Source organism: Acanthopagrus latus, chromosome 22 (assembly GCF_904848185.1).
Source record: "Acanthopagrus latus isolate v.2019 chromosome 22, fAcaLat1.1, whole genome shotgun sequence".
Taxonomy (NCBI): domain Eukaryota; kingdom Metazoa; phylum Chordata; class Actinopteri; order Spariformes; family Sparidae; genus Acanthopagrus; species Acanthopagrus latus.
The window spans coordinates 7,246,716-7,263,683 of NC_051060.1; the positions used below are offsets into that span (position 1 = coordinate 7,246,716).

At 39.1% G+C, this 16,968-nt stretch overlaps 1 protein-coding gene across 1 annotated transcript in view; it reads left to right on the plus strand.

The window, feature by feature from the left end:
- Positions 1–156: 156 nt before the first annotated feature.
- Positions 157–16,968, plus strand: part of igf2r (insulin-like growth factor 2 receptor) — a 47,315-nt gene continuing 30,503 nt past the window's right edge. Inside the window, exons 1-8 of the mRNA XM_037085578.1 lie at positions 157–447; positions 2,900–3,039; positions 11,204–11,322; positions 13,378–13,476; positions 14,596–14,728; positions 15,142–15,253; positions 15,544–15,652; positions 15,753–15,912. Coding sequence (XP_036941473.1) covers positions 314–447; positions 2,900–3,039; positions 11,204–11,322; positions 13,378–13,476; positions 14,596–14,728; positions 15,142–15,253; positions 15,544–15,652; positions 15,753–15,912 — 1,006 coding nt within the window. The 5' untranslated portion in view covers positions 157–313. The remainder of the gene's footprint in view (positions 448–2,899; positions 3,040–11,203; positions 11,323–13,377; positions 13,477–14,595; positions 14,729–15,141; positions 15,254–15,543; positions 15,653–15,752; positions 15,913–16,968) is intronic.

The window sequence follows — 16,968 nt, forward strand, 5'->3', positions numbered from 1 at the left end:
GTCAGATTTGATAATTGGCCAGGTCCATAATGAGTTGACCAGTAATAGACATTCATACAAACAGATGAATGTTTAATTTACTCTTACTTGTACTTTTGGTGCGTAAGTGGAATTAATATCAGAGCGTTCGTGTTTACGCCGCACAGTTTTCCCTACAGCTCCTGAAGGCACCATCAAGTCGGCATCATGAGAGTCATGTGATGTCCTGTCATGTGGTGCAGTCACTTCCTACTGATTTGGTCCGGAGCGGATAGACTCTGCTGTATCATGTCGTCTTAGTCCGGCTCCGCAGACAGTATCCACCACAGTAAACATGTCATTTCTGCGCAAATCTACCTCCTCTTCGCCCCTGAGGCTGGTTCTGTGGTTAGCGACGTGTCTGGGATGCGTGTTGGTCCGGTCCGCTGCGGAGGGGGACGGGAGCCCGTGGTACCAGGACCTCTGCAGGTAACAAACACACCTCCGGCTGAAACAGACTGCAGCCAAAAACAGAAGAAATAACGTTTGAAATCGCGGCATTTGACCCTTTTGGTTGTGTACAGAGGTCGCCAAGCTAGCTTTAATTCAGAAATATGTCATTTGACGATTTAGTAGCTTATTTACAGTCATGTAACACGACCCTTGACATTATGAGAAGGTCTCTTGTGTAAAATTAGCTCATAAACAATCAGCCAGCCGGCTCTTTGTTCCGGTTACATTATCAACTTTTAGATGAGCTTTGCTCGTCAACGTTACCGGCGCGAGCTAGCTAGTACATACTGGTGGAAATAATTTGAATAATGTGCTGCCTCACAAGTTTGTGTAAGCTAGGTTTGTTAGATAACTTAACTGTTGACTTAAATAAGCTCCAAAAACTCATGCAAAACGAGCTCAGTTGACATCAGTGACAACGGTTACTTTTGTCTCCGTCGAGCTGAAGTGCTGCTTCGCCAACTGATAACGTTACATGGAAGCTGTCATGTAACAGCGAGGCTAGCTGGCTGTTAGCAACGCCAAATGGCATGTCTCAGAAGGGGACAATGGCACGACAGTCTGTCAATTACAAGAGAGAGCCACACTGTGTATTTTTGTAGGTAAAGTGAGGATTGTACATGGACGAGCCGTTGCGTGAATGCAGCGTTGTTCTCTTTAAGTGGAGCTCTGTCTGCAGCTGCTGTTCAAATATTGACAGTGCAGAAATGATAACCACCCAACTCAACCTGTTAAGGGCAGGCTGGTGGCTTACATTTACTTGTTTTGGCATTAGGTCACCCGACAGGGTTGGTTTATAAACAGGAACACTTCACCGAAAGCGTTTAGTGAGTCGATTTCAGTTGTGATGCATGGATAATGAATGCAGACATGTCACATCCCCTCCATGTGCTTTCCCCTCTTGAATCAAGGGAAACCACACCTGTAACAGTTGTTGTTGTTTTGTTGATCTTAGGGGAAAACAAATTTAAAAAAGGACACAAAATTAACCAAGAAATATAGGTAAATGAGTAACTGGGTAGTGGAGTCTCCATATAGTAGTGGGTAGTCTTATAAAGGAATAAACTTGGACTTCTCCCAAAGATGATTTTGCTTTCTTTCCTCTCCTTTTTCAGTTAGATAATCAATTAATCTTTATTTGTGTAGCACCATCTGATGAGAAGATCATTCAAAGCAGATCTTCCCATTAGACTTTCTTCCCCAAAACCTCAAGGTGCACATTGTAGCAACACTTTATGCAACACGGAAATAACAGTTAGTTGCATAAAGACAGCTTTCAAGCCTTATTTTGTGGTTGTCACAGTTTTCCCACAGGCTATGAAGGCATCATCAGTTACCATCATAGGTCTGATACAGGTTAATGAATAACTGGATATCGGGTCTCCATTTACTGTATTGTTTAGTTGATTAAAGGAAAAAGCTGTTATTTCTTCCAAAGATGATTTTGTTTTCTTTCTCCATTCTAAGTTACTTTTTCAATAAATCTTTAATTTGAATCAATCTTTATTTGAATAGTGCCAATTCACAACAAAAGTCCTCTCAGGACACTTTCCAATTTGAGCAGGGACCATACTCCTTGATTAATATATTTAAAGAAACCCAACATTTCCCCTATGAGCAATCACTTGGCGACGGTGGCGAGAAAAAAACTGCCTTTTAACAGGCAGAACCCTCCGAACAGAGCCGGACTCAATGATGCGTGGCCGTTTGCCTCGACCAGTTGGAGCGAGCCGGTTCAAGGGATTTTGAAATTGATGCTTAATGTTGGAGACAAAGACCCACCACCCAATGTAAATGAGATTTCTTTATCCAGTTTGCATTTTCTTTTGTTTATTTCCTGGCACATAATGTAACAGCATCACTTCTCTATATGTAGGAAAACATGTGTGTTTGGTTCATATGTCAACAAATGTAACATCAGGATTATTTTAAAAAAAGAAAAAAAAAATACACGATGCAAAAATTCACATTCACATTGTGAATCAGGGGTGAAATTAAATACTAAATATTGAACATTTGAATACATGTATTGTGTTAATGATACAGAACAGATGTTCAGCCCTGTGCATCCTTTGTTTTATCAGTTCATCTGGTTGCCTTTGCACGAGTAATTATGTGTAATTGTTATTTCTAGATGTTATTTTAAAAAATGATGGTAACAGACTCTCTCCACCTCCCCCCATTTAAACTTTGAGGATATTTGCCAAAAAAGAGACAAAACACACTGATCACAAATTGTGATGGGAATTATTCACTATTTTCTGACATTTTAAGACTAAAGAATTGATTTATTGACCGAAAAATAGAAACTTAACAATTTTCTGTTGACTGAATTAATCCAGCACAACAGGGCTGAGACCTAATGTGGGTCTGTGTGACAAGGTGTTGGTATCAAGTGTGTTAATTACATTTTTTCCTTGTGTTGCAGTTATAAGTGGGAAGCTATAGACCAGGATAATAAAGTGAGCTATACAATAAAGCTCTGTGAGTCGTCACCAACAACTAGCTGTGGCCCCGGCACAGCTGTCTGCGCTCGGAACCTCACGACCAAAACAGACCAGTCTGTCGGTGAGTACGGTCCACTGTTGTACACTGGGACACAATAAACCTTCAGCAGTTGCATAACACATCTGTTATCAGCCAGGTGTGGAAGCATCATGGCTGTTTGTTGGAGAGATAATGGCTGATCCTAATGAAGACCCTAAGTGAGCCAGGTTCTCTTCAGCATGAATAAGATATTGTGTGAATGGGGAAATGTAGTTCTCGCAGCATTGTAATGGATTTATTGTTATGTTCGGAATGATACTGTGTCCAGAGGTGTTGGTAGACAACTAAGGAAAAAAAGGTTTGTTGCAGTGCAGTGAACATGTTCAAAGCTTAGACACAGTGAAGACGGTCAGCAATTCAGCTACCTATGGCTGTGAATTGTGTGAGATAACAATCCCAAGAATTAAAGGCGATAGGTGTTTCTTTATCCTGTGTGAGTCTTGACAAGAGGCTTTATCAGAGTTAGCATCACATTCAACTGTGTTATTGTTCTGCTGTTGGACAGTAACCTCTGAACTCTTTGCAGCTAGTCAGTGATTTTTCTAAGCTTCATATTTCCAGTCTGCCATTTTTTTTTTTTTTTTGTAACAGCCTGTGTAAAGTATCAGATTTAGGCATGAAGTATGATTTTGCAGGGCTCCAGGGTGCAATGAAGATAACTGTCAACTTTAGAGATAGGAATTGATAAGATTTTATTCATACCAGTGCCATTATTGACCCATTATTACCCTTCCTTTTCAGATTTCATTATGCAATTGAAAAGAAAAGACAAATTTAATGATTTGTGTTGCACTGTCCTTTCGCCACAGTTGCACATACATATTCAGCGTCTTCTGATTTGCCAGTGATACCAACAATCCATCATAGCTACAGTTCAGATACAAATATTTATTTATCCAGATCAAATTTAATTTGTTGTTTTTTAACACTTAACATTATATTTCCTGGGGAGCTGCATGCACATTGTTACCAGTTATTGATTCCCAGTCCTGTTTCACCTCTTCACCTCTCTCCCCACCAGGAGACAAACCAGGTTTGATCGAGGGAAGTGCTATAATTTTTATATTGCAGCCTTGTATCCAGCTGTGTTGTTCCACAGGGTAAAAGCTGAGTGTTTGGAGCAGGTGCAGGCTAGAATCACCTAACACATCAGAGTTTACAATCACCAAGCCCATTATACTGCTCTGTTTAAATCCTTATCACTTGTTTCATGTCTTTGAATTACAAGTTGAATGTCAGCTGACATACTGTTACTTTGACTTCTCTGCTGTCTGGTTGTCATATGATACATAGGGCAAATCGAACATTTCATGGCTCTTTAGGACAGTTGAGGGAGAATGTGTTGTTTAGTTGTTTATCTACTGTAGATCTGTTTTCATCATGTTGATCTCAGTCTGGCCTCATTTAGCAGATCTGTGGTCACCTGTGAACTGGTATATTTTGCTGACATGACCACTGAGGGGGTTTGTAAATGCTGAGTGAAGTGGTGATGTATAGATCAGTCTTTCAGAGCTTTATCAATACTTTAGCAGATCTGATCTCTGTGCTGATGAGGCTGAATCTGCTGCTACTGCTGTGTGTCAGCATGATCCACATATCTGCCCCTAACTGCAAGCTGTAAATCAGGGAGGAGCTGCACTTATTGTGCCACCCACCAACCAAAATGAGAAAAAAACAACTGTAATATCAGAATTATTTAGATTCAAATTGTTTTTTGAACATTTTTTATTCAGTCAGCAACTTACTTTTTGTGAAGAATAAATTAAATAAAGTTGCCTGGCAGCCAGACTGGCACCATTTAGCTACAACAGAGCTGTGTACAAATTATCAGCATAAACTACAGAGAAAATAAAGAAAGCTGCAATGATTAGGTGATGAAAAGAGTAACCGTTTCAAATAAATATACTGAACATTTGCTGTCCACAGCTTCTTAGATGTTGAGATTTCCTGCTTTCGTTTTCTTATGATAGTGAGCTGAACATGTCTGGGTTTTGGTTTCATTTCAGCATTTTAAGACATCTGGGAAAAATGTTGGGGGGTTTTTATGAAATATTGTGCAAATGAAGATTCAGAAATGTCTGAGTGAACCCAAGAGCAAGCTAGGCTTTGTCTTTGTTTCTAAACCTGAGGTCTATCTGATCTGTTTTTTTGTCGATCTTCACTTCTTTTTTCATCTTTGTCAAAATCTCTCCATCTCGTATTACACTGTGTTCTGCTGTCAGGATGAAACTTGCTTAAGTCCCTCTTGAATTGTTGGTTATTCCCACATCATTCGGATTCATTCAACTTCAGTGCTGCTCCACATTTTTCCATCCAAGTGACGTGCCCCCTGTTGGGAGCACCCCACAGTTTGAAACACAAAAAACACTCATTAAAGGTTCGGTTGGACCAGGGGATCACTGTGCTGCTTCCATTATCATTCCTCTATGGACACATTAGTAATGCTTTTTGAGACGTTCTGAAAAAGGCTTTTTGCAGAATGAATCATAGTATGTAGGGCTGCAACAACAATGTTCTTGTAATGATTACATTTTGATTTCCTTCTTTCTTCGTCTCCAACGTAAACACACATTGGTAATAACAGTGTCATTTTTGGTAAAGAGAAGGAAAGAAAACATGACACACATTTGTCATTGAAATATGCATTTTACGCACATGTTCACGTGTTCAACATAGTGTTACTCCATACAAATCATCATTCATAGAGTGAATAAATAAAGGGGGTCCTCTGGAAACTTCCATTTCATTGTGCCACTTCCTTCTTGAATGAAGTCACTTAGATCACTGGGTAACTGAGTTATCAGTGGCTCATTTTCTGTTTATTCTACTGCCAAGGCTTTCCGGTGGAAATTCTCCATATCATTGAGTAACAGGATTATTTTCATTCCCATTATTTTCACCATCAGTCGATTAGAGCTGCACCAATACATGATTTTTGGGGCTGATGTCGATCCCTGACTAGGAAGCAAAAAATTCTCACATCTTTGTCTGCCAGTATATACTAATTTTTGCAATAGAGTGGAGTAGAGTAGGGTATAGGCTTACCCAGACGATGGCATTGGCCTGACAAAAAGCCTTTGGGATTTTTAAATTGGATATTGGAATATCAACGAAAATTATCTCTGTGACTAAAACAAGTTTATGAGACTTTACTGATAATATTTACAGATGAGCACCACTTTTTGATTTTTGAAGCCTGAATGAAATCACTAGAAGTTTAAAGCTGATGTTTGGTTATAAATGGACTATATCACAGTCACATGACTTAACGTCACCACCATTAAGCATCCTACTACCCAAATACAATACACATTTTCTATAAAGAGGGACTATCGAGTAGATGAGTCTCTGTGTTTGCTGTGATGACGTTTAATCTCCCTGACAACCTCCGTAATCTCATTTAGACACTTTGGACATCCAAGCGTTTTATAATTAAATTGTGGGACATTCAATGATGTATTTTAAGTCGTAGAACAAAACGTGTAAATATCTTCAGCCTTTGGTAACCACAGATGTTATTTTCAGGGATTTAACACAAATGTGGTTATCAAACAAAGATGTAATGGCGGCTAGATATTTGTATTTCGATAACAAACTTTATTGTCTAAAATTATATCAGAGTACTTAAACAGCAAAGTTGATTGGGAATTTGATAATTATCTATAACTCATTTTTCTGAATCATTTTAATTTATAAAATGGCAAATAAAAAAAAGCTCATCAAAATTTCCCAGAGCTCAGTGACTTCTCCAGATTGTTTCTTTTGTCCAACCAACATTCAAAAACCAAAACCCAAAGACTCTTCGATTACTATCATAAATGTCATTAATCGCTATAACTGGAGATTAATATTCCTTCCATGTACTAATCAATGAATCATCTGAAAGTGTGTACAGAGCGGTAACATGTTGAAACTTTCCCTGTGATCAGAGTCAACACTTTTGCAGTCACACAGTTCATGCTGTGTCGTAACACCAGACCATCTGCCAAGTGTCACATGTCATTAGCTATTAATATAATATCAATAACACGTCACTTTTTGCTAAAGATCATGTACATTTCAACACAAGACTTCCTGCTCCTGTTTGGGGCTGTTTCTCAGTTTTAGTCACATCGCCGTCTCTGATTTTGGCCGTGACCTTTCTAAAGAAGACAGGCTGCCAGACAGAGGTATTTCAGAGTCCCACAACAACAACTCGTCCTGCAGTCTGAGGTCATGACCTTCCCAGTGTAGCAAATTGGTGTTTGGTAGCTCTCTGCCACAGTGTGTGTCATCAGGCTCTGATTTCCAAGGGTGACAAAGAGCCATGTTGCTTTGGGCTGAAGACTGCAGACTCATGTTGTTGGGAGGGTTTGTTACCATCTTATTTTATTGAAGATGGAAGATCATATATGAAAGTGAAAGAAGTGAGAGGTGAAACAAGAAGCAGCCCGGTCAGATGATTTGCAGTTTAATCATGACTGACCACATGACCCAGGAACACATCATCCAGCATAAACGCCCTCAAACACAAACAGACTAAATCTCACGCTCTGCTCTGCTCTGCTCTGCTCTCTCTCACTCTCTGTGTACTGTTTGCTTCAGGCTCTATTCATGCTGTCTGGTTGGCTGTGCTTCCAAACCACACGTGATCGATCCTCACGCTCTGACATTCAAGTCTCTTCTACTTCCTCAAATCAAAACCCCTGGAGTAACGAAACGCTCACCTCACTGTAGAAGTGGAAAGTTTGTCGTCTGCGCTTTTATGGAGATCAGCAGCTGTTGTCAGCTTGTTTTCCTGTCTTGATCACATTTGGTCCCACCTCGCTGAAATTAGTGCTACATCCAGCATTTATTTCTTCTGCAGGTTTTCTGATTGCGTTTTGGATTTGTGTTCTTTTCTGTTGAGAAAGTAGTGAAAAGTAACACAAAGTAATCACAAAGTCCGAGGTGATGTCTTCAGATTGCTTGATTTGTTTGACCAACAGTCCACAAGAGATGATCAGTTTATTATCGCACAAGACGAAAGTAAGGACGCATGATGTATAGCGGATGTATTGCTTGCTGAGAGGCAGAACAAGCTTCTTCCAATTCTTATTCTTATTTTCTGTATTTGTTGTGCGAACCACATATAGCTGCCTACTGTTCCTGATTGATGCATGGATGCTGTGCTTAGTACGTCCATTGTCGTAATTTGTCTTTGTTTTAACATTTCTATTTATTGGCTATAATCTAACCGTTACTGAATGAATAGGTAAGCAAGCAAGCAAGTAGCCAGTATCATACCTTTTCCTACTACTACTTGAATGCCAAAGAGGACCAAGGAGTCCTGACTGTCACGGACTTTCCTCCACAGTCACTTGACCTCAGCCCACTTGAACATTTATGGGGCACTTGAAGGCTGAAAAAAGCCAAGCATTCTGTGATGTCACAAGAAGCCTAAGGGACCACAGTGAAATCATGCTGGGGCAACATGAGTCAGCAGGTTATACAAACTTGTGGAATCCATGCCATCTTGATTACATGCTTAAGCATAATGTGTACATGCCAAAAATACTCTGAAATACATGGTCATTTTACAAAGATTGAACTTTTCACTCAAATTGTTCAGCCGATATTATCACTGATATTGATCTTACATTGGAAACAAATGTAAAATAGAAGTATTGTGAGAAATGGTCTCATACTTGTGATCCTACTGTAAAAGACTGTCCATTCTGCCAGATGAGTACTTTTTTAATACTTAAATTACAGACAACTTTTTAACTTTCCCCCTCCAAGCGTTTCCCTGTGTTAATACTGTTGGTGCCACTGTTACAAAAACAGCGTTAGTATCATGGCTACTGCTAGCAGCCTGGCCACTGTCCAAAGCAAAAAACAACAGTAAGAATCCCAATTCAACCTAAAAAATCATGATCTCAGCGCTGTGAAAAGGCAGATGGAGCACCTCAGTTGTAATGAGTAGGCAGGTTTTTGTTACTTCCTGATGGGGTAGAAGAAATAACAGCTCTGAACAATCTCAAGTCCAGGTGGTAAGAGAAACACATATCAGCGGGGGAACAAACTCTGACACTACACTGGAACGTGTGAATCAAGTGAATGCGTGTCCATTTTACCTCAGTTTCAATCACTCCATCTCTTCTTCTCATGATCTCTGCCTTCTCAATCAGTGGGTTATTTTTCTCTTACATCGTAGAGTTTCTATGGTTATTAAAGTTTTTTTTACCGTTGAATAGTGACAAGGGAAACCAATGCCAAAAACCCCCCCAAAAACATAGTGAAAGCAAAGTTTGTGGCTGAACATTTATGGCCATTTTCCAACAGCCATGCCACCATGCAATCAGTATTTGCTTCAGAAAAGTCTATTAACACATGAAAGTTGTTGATAGTGTAAGCCACTGAAAGCTGAAAATGTAACTGAAATATACATTTTCTGATCAGCTAATCATTTAATCAGGTCCAAGTCTCAACTTTATCTAATCAAAATGTCCAGAACAGTGATGGTAAAAACCATCATGCTGCTTAATCCACTTCATCGGTCCTTATTTTTGTGCTCAGTGCATTTGCAAACTGACATAATACTGCCAAAATATGATAAAAACTGTAAGTGGGTATTTAATCTGAAGCAGTACAACAGGCAAGAACATGAGCGGTGTTTCCCAACTGACTCAGACAGTCGTGCCTACTGTAGGGAAGTTGTTTTTGTGTTAGTAGGTCACAGTGTTGTTCAGTTACATTCCTTTATGGTTGCTTTGTGATAACAGTCCTGCTATAATCAGAGGGCAGAGAGCACTCATTCACTCACAAACACACACACACACACACACACACACACACACACACACACACACACACACACACACACACACACACTTTAAAAGCTTGTGCGAGTTTCTGTCCCTTCTCAGCAGGCCTTTCCAGACGGGCTCTCAGAAAAGAAAGTGAAATAGGAACAAAACAAAACTAAGAGGATGAGGAAGAGGACATGAACAAAGGCAGATACATGAGTAGAGTTCATTTAAAGGCAGCTAAGGTTGGAGTGCTTCAGTGAACATTGACAACAACATTTGATCAGCATCTTAAGTGTCTGTTTATCTTATTTTTGATTGTTGGGCCTGCAGAGAGAAGGAAACTGATCATTCATTGACATTTTTATTGATTGTGTGAATTTCCATTTGTTACAGCTGTGTATTTGGTCACACATTTACAGACACCAGTGAGGCTTACCTGCTATGCATTTAGTTTACTGCCCCTGTCTTGGATGATTTGCAGTCGCAGAACATTTCCCATTGCTGTCTGTTTCTATTCACATGATACATGATGACTCTGTTCTGGCAGCAGGGTCAGGTTATTATGGTTCAAAGGTTTATCTTGTGTTTACAGAGCAGCAGGTCAGTGGAGGTTGCTGGGTTAAGACATTATTCTGCCTGACTGTCTGCGACAGTGACATTCAGGGAAACCCTGTCTGAGAACAAGAGCATGTGTGTGTGCGTGTGGGGATAATTCATATTTGTTTATATAATGCCACATCATAACAGAAGTCATGATTGATATTTGCAATGAAGCTTATGTGTTAAAGGCAGTCCCTGAAATGTTTGATGTGGCAGTTCAAGGACCTATCCTGAACTAATATAACTTTTCACTTGGAGGCATATTGAGCCAAATACCTTCATGTCCTCAAGGCATGCTTGAAGTTTAGCTAATTCATTTGTTTCATCTCACTTGATTGATAGATAAAATTCTGTATCATCTGCATTACAATAGAATTTTTATAATAGATTAATCTGCAGATTTAGCTACAAATCCTGTTTATTTATTAAGATGGAACCACCAGATGTTTTTGGCTGATAATAATTAAAACAGTCAGCTGTCAATTTTTTTTTTCCATAGACTAATTAATAAATGAAATAAACCTTGAAGCTGTAAAGGAGTTTTTCTTAATGATAAGGTGAATGGAATTGGTCGAAGCACAGAACCTCACTGAACCCTGGACTACATTTGTCTTATATGGAGAATTCATTGTTAACTCATAAAATCAGTCTGATAAATATGATTTAAACCAACTTAGTGTGGTTCGGTTTATGGAAATTATTAGATCTACTCTCTGTAATAGTCTCTTTCCTCTATTGCTAATTATTTTATTAGAAAACCAGAAGACTGAAACCCATATTAATGGACTGTAATTTCCTCTGTCTTGAATTTGTAGGTGATCTGTCCCTGCATCGGCTCTCTGGCAGGGTGCTGGACTTCAATAGCACGCAAAAATGTCCAGGAAGTGACAACAACATTCAAAGCAGCATCAGCTTCCAGTGTGGGAAAACCATGGTGAGACTCAAACACACAAGAACATGTTTTTGAATGGATGATGTGTGCTTTTTCAAGAGCTGTGTTTTGTCTAACAAATGATGGGCAGTGGTGGTTTAAAGGTTAGAGAAGCAGGGTTGTGACTGGAGGGGTTGTCAGAGACTGTATTCCAAGGTATTTGAAAATAGACCTTTCATTACCGTCTGCTGCGCAACACATGTATATAATAAACAATAAAAGAGTGCTTTCCAGGACCACTAGTGTCTGTGTTTAAAAGTCATCACAGGTTTAATAATGCAATTTCTCAAATAAAGAACCTGTCAAATAAGAATATTTAGGGGCACTTACAGTCGCACTTTACAGGTGCTTAGTGTTCACAGGGCCTGTGACCTGTAGTTTCCCCAGTAAATACACCATCCTCTTCAGTTGTTGCAGTCCCTCCTGACTGGCCAGCTGCTGCTCATTTTCACTGCCAGAGTGTCTCTGGGTTAGAGTAGCCGGACAGGCTGGATTTACTGAGGCAGGCTGCCCCTCTATGAGCAGTGGTGGCAAACAACGCCTTGCTAAAAACTGAATTATTCTAGCTTTTTGTCTATGGAGAGGCAGCCCTGCCTGAAGACAATCTGCCTAGCCCAAAGACAAAGCTGGGGCGATGGAAGCATTCCGGAAGCATTTTAGGTTTTGGATGAATGAATGTAAATTTGTAACAAGGCTATTTGCAAGACTGTTTTGAGTTTTACTAAACAGTTTAATGCAAGTCATTCCTGACACTTTGAACGTGTTACAGAGGAGCAAAATTTGAATTTTTGCTGAGCGTTAAGTTCCACAATGAAAGTGCACTTTCTCTGATGGGTTATATTGTAGAAATGTGAGTGTGCTTTGCTGTTTTTAGTCAGTTACTTGTGATCAGTAGGTGACTTGCTGAAGTGTTGGACTCTAAAAAAAAAAAAGTTAAAACCTCTCAATCTTTTTGTGTTTTCAATTCCCACATATTTCATTGAGGTGAATTTAAGATTAGTCTTCTTTTTCTGCAACTAATGTAAAAATGCTAAAATGACATTTATTGGATACCAGAAACATCTGCTGTCAGCTACAATGGAATGGAAGTGAATCTAGAAGTGATTTAGGTCAATGACAGTCAGCTGCCATGTATTTCTGCTCACTTGAGTCATTACTATGTGTGTCTGCGGTTTGAGGGGAGGCTGAGTGGTAGGTTGACATCGAAATGCATCATATCCTGTCAAGTGTCAAAGACAAGTTTTCTGTTCCCACAAAAGATGATCAATGCTGGGTTTTCATTTTACAAGCTGTGAAATGGAGAAATGAAAGTAGCTTTTATTAAAGTTTTGTAACAACAATCAGAGCTGTTATTTCACAGTAAAAAGTTTCATAATGTTGCTTTAATCAGTCTGCTATGTGTGGTGCACCATGTAGTGTTGTCAGTCTCTCAACAACAGCATTCTTAATGTCCTTGAGGTCTTTCAGCAGATTATATTTGTCACTTTCTCATAAGACGTTTGCAAAGCAGTCTTAAATGTTTAAAATGTGCATTGTTTATATTCAAAATTACTGTCTTCGATGTCTCACACAACACTTGAAATCTCTAAACATGGATCAAAATGTGTCTTGTGAAAGAAGAATTCCTGTTGGATGAAGGGTTGGAATGATAAACACACTTCCTCCCTCTACAAGTGTTCTGGAGCGAGCACTGAACCTTGTACCACTCCATCAGCAGATTGTACTCAGGCCCTAAACTGTAAATGTGGGGACTAACTGTTAAGTTAAACATTAATATGAACTGGATTTTGAGGAAGCGTTCTACTCCAGTTTTAATATTGATAAAATGTGTAATATCTGTTTGTATTATTCGAGAAAAAGTGACACATTAGCCATCTATTGGTTCTCTAATTATCCCTTCCCTTTATTTACCTGCATGTTAAATTGTTGATTTCATGGTACACATTGTTCTGTGGCCTTGTCTCGCTTCTGCTTATTCCACAGCTCAATAATGATTTAGTCACTGTTCTCATCCTGAAACTCTCTGTCTGACTCATGTTCCTGTGTTGTGTGCTGCAGGGCACCCCAGAGTTTGTTGCTGTGTCTCAGTGTGTGCATTACTTTGAGTGGAGGACGTACACCGCCTGCAAGAATGACAGATTCAAACCGCAAAAGGAGGTATGTGGTGGAACATCTGATGGGCGATTCTGAGGTTTTATGTGCGCAAAACTGACACCGCGGCTGTTAAAGGTGCAATAGAAACAATGAGCCAGAGGGCTTTAAGAGGAACTGGACGTCGTCTTTCCATTCGTTGTGAGGCTGTACAGAGTTTACAGCATATTTATAGCATGTTTTTTTATCTGTGAAAGTGAGCTTAATGTGGAATAACTGAAAGAATGTGTGAAATGAATTAAACTTGCTCTGTTAGCAACAATTATCTGTTGGATCAGAGCAACAGAGCCATGTGTATGTTGGTCAGATGAAACAAAATGAAATTATTTGGATTTTAAAAAGTATTTTTGTGTTTTTCAAAATGTATTTTTCACTAATTAAAATTCCGTAACAGTCTGGTGTTCCTAAATGCAATGCAAAGATAACTGATTGTTGAGTCTCATTCCCAGGACATCAGTTACAGACATTTTGGGTTGGTATAGCGTCCCAAGCACAGCAACGAACCGAGAAAAGAGGTTGAAATCAGTCTTGTGATGGTGGGAAGGCTGCGTGCAATGATGCAAAATAAAAGTAATCCATTATTCCCCCCAACTGCATTCAAATGAAAGTAACAAGCCTGTTTTGAAAAACGTGAGGATGAAAATCAGATATTTGTCTTCAAACGTAGGTAGGAAGAATCAGAAGTTGTCAGAAAAAATAAATACAGTAAGTAAAGTACAGGTAGCTGAAAGGGTTAGGGTTTAGAGTATTTACTTACTTACTATTTTTTTGTCTGTGAAATGTCAACAAATTAATAATAACCCTCATCAGAATTTTCCAGAGCCCAAAGTGACACTTTCAAATAGCTTCTTTTGTCCAACCAACAGTCCAAAACCCAAAGACTCATAATTTACTATCAAATAAGAGAGAAAAAAACCATCAAATCCTCAAACAGAAAATGGAAACAGAGAATAATCTCACATTTTTTGCTTGAAAAATGACTGAAACTATTGATAGATTATCAACATAGTTGGCTATCATTTTCTTCTTCTTCCATAACCCTCCATTTCCCTCTCTGAATGCAGCTTAATGTGATTATTTTAATATGCAAGTGCTGCAGTTTGAAGCTGCCTCCTCTGTGTCAAGGTGCCCTGTTACGTGTTCGACTCTGACGGTAAGAAGCACGACCTCAACCCTCTGATCAAAGTGAGTGACGGCTATCTGGTGGACGATGGTGATGACAGTATCGACTTCTACATCAACATCTGCAGAAGCCTCAGTGAGTATCCTTGGAAGTACTTAGAATTACTGACCACATGGACATGATTACAAGATCAGCAATGCTCTGATAAATGATGGAAAAGAAATAATGCTTACAATAGCGACAACGTTATTTGAGTGGCTTCAAGTAAATTTATTGATATTGCACAAGTTTACAAAGTGCTGCACAGACATTTAGAATATACAAAATGCTGTTATAAACATATCTACAAAACATAAATAAAAGACAATGAATGCAAATCCTGAGAATAGATACATGGGTAAGAGCGTTGACAAAAGAATGATAGTACTGTATCTTGAGCATTACTGCAAGCTGCTGTATGTATGTTCAATTTGATATCAATTGATATTCTATTATTTACAAGCTTCCTTTTCTTTTTCTTATTTAAATCCTTTCTCATGTTCTCTCAGATGGTCCAGACATGTCCTGTCCTGAAGGATCTGCAGCATGTCTGGTCACCAGACAGGGTTCCTACAACATAGGCGCTCCCTCCAAACAGCTGGAGCTGGTCTCCAGTGACAGGTATCTACTTCCTGAATTCAGCCTCTTCTGGGCATGTCTTTTATTCTGTTGCTTTGATTGTATATTTACTTGAATAATTTTAAAGGTTGGTCAGTTATTGTCCAGAATTTGCTGATGTTCTGTTTATTTTTATTCCAAAATCTTTATCACACATGGCTGCAGAGTAACCTGTATCAGTCAAAAGATACATTTTTTATTTAACCAACTGAAATGTAATTTTGAAAGGAGAAAGTACTTTTAATCAGTAATTGGCTAGTTTGTTAAACTCACTTGTCTCCTCTTTTCTTAAGACTGATGTTAAAGTATGAAGCCAGCTCCGATGTGACTCCTCCCGAATTCTGCAATGGACACATTCCCGCAGTCACCATCACCTTCATCTGTCCATCAAGCAGACATTTGGTAGCTTACACACACTCGTTGTTTTTACTTTAACCTGGTTTTCATGCTTTTCTACTGTATGTGCCAGAAGCTTTTCTGAAAGTGTGATTTGGCTTCACAGGGCAGCACTCCTAAGATGACCGCAGAGATTAACTGTCGCTACGAGGTGAACTGGGTGACTGAATACGCCTGTCACAGAGACTACCTGGAGAGCAACAACTGCAAACTGACCAGCGAACAGCATGACATGTCCATCGACCTGACACCCCTCACCTTGGGCCGTAAGTATTTTCTCTTCTAAAGCAGGGATCTCAAAGGTCCAGCCCATGAGTCAAGACCCCCAGACTATTTGTTGTTACATCTTTCCCACACATTAATTTCTTTTATATTTTTCACTCAAGCTTTTGTTATTTTTTTAAATTTCCCTGCCCTAGTAAGAATGCCAACATGGAGCCTTTTACAAAAAAATTTAACACAAACACACACAAAAAATTAAACTGTTACACAAATCAGATCCTGTAGTAAGAATCCTGAGCTCTGAGTGTATCTGAGAAGCCTTAAGTCACTAGACTGATAGTAACTGTGACTGCTTCCTGTCACAATGAGGGAAAAGCTGCTGTTCCCGAGGCAAACAATCTCAGTGGTGTTACTTTACTAAACTTGGACAGCATAATGGAGAGAGAGGAGGGGTAGATTTCTTTTTTTCTTTTTTTAATAGCTTCAGAGTGTACATAGTTGAAACCAATTAATTATAAAAGGAACGAAAAGCCCTGATATCTTGTCCAAGCAGCAATTTTTCAGCCTGGCAGAAGGTCTCTATGCAATTCATATTTGAGAACCATGCTCTGACATTTTTATACATTGAATAAATGTCTTTTGAAAAGGATTGGCAGCCAAAATGTTGTAACTATGCAAACACATCCTCATTCTTTAAACTGGTTCGTACACGGTAAAACACACAAGCAAAGAAGGAGGTGTTTCCTCCTTCAATATACATGAAAGCAACAAACTGGATACTGCAGCTAACCAGGTACTGGCACATGAAACTAAGACTCAAACTAAAGCTCCATCTCTCATATTATACATGACTAAATATTTGAGCCACGAGAGTTATTGGTTCATACTTGTGCTTTTTATATCCCAGTTAGAGGAAGTAGCTTCATGACTAAACTAATGCCCTTCCAGATTTTTGCCAGCTCATTGTTAGAAATAGAATAAAATCTTTTTCCACTTCTTGTCACGGTTCATGTATGATACTTGTGTTCCATGATGTGGACAGTCTTACTAGAAGTAATGTATCTCCTGGTGAAGCTGAATGCTGTCAGTGTTTTTTTCCC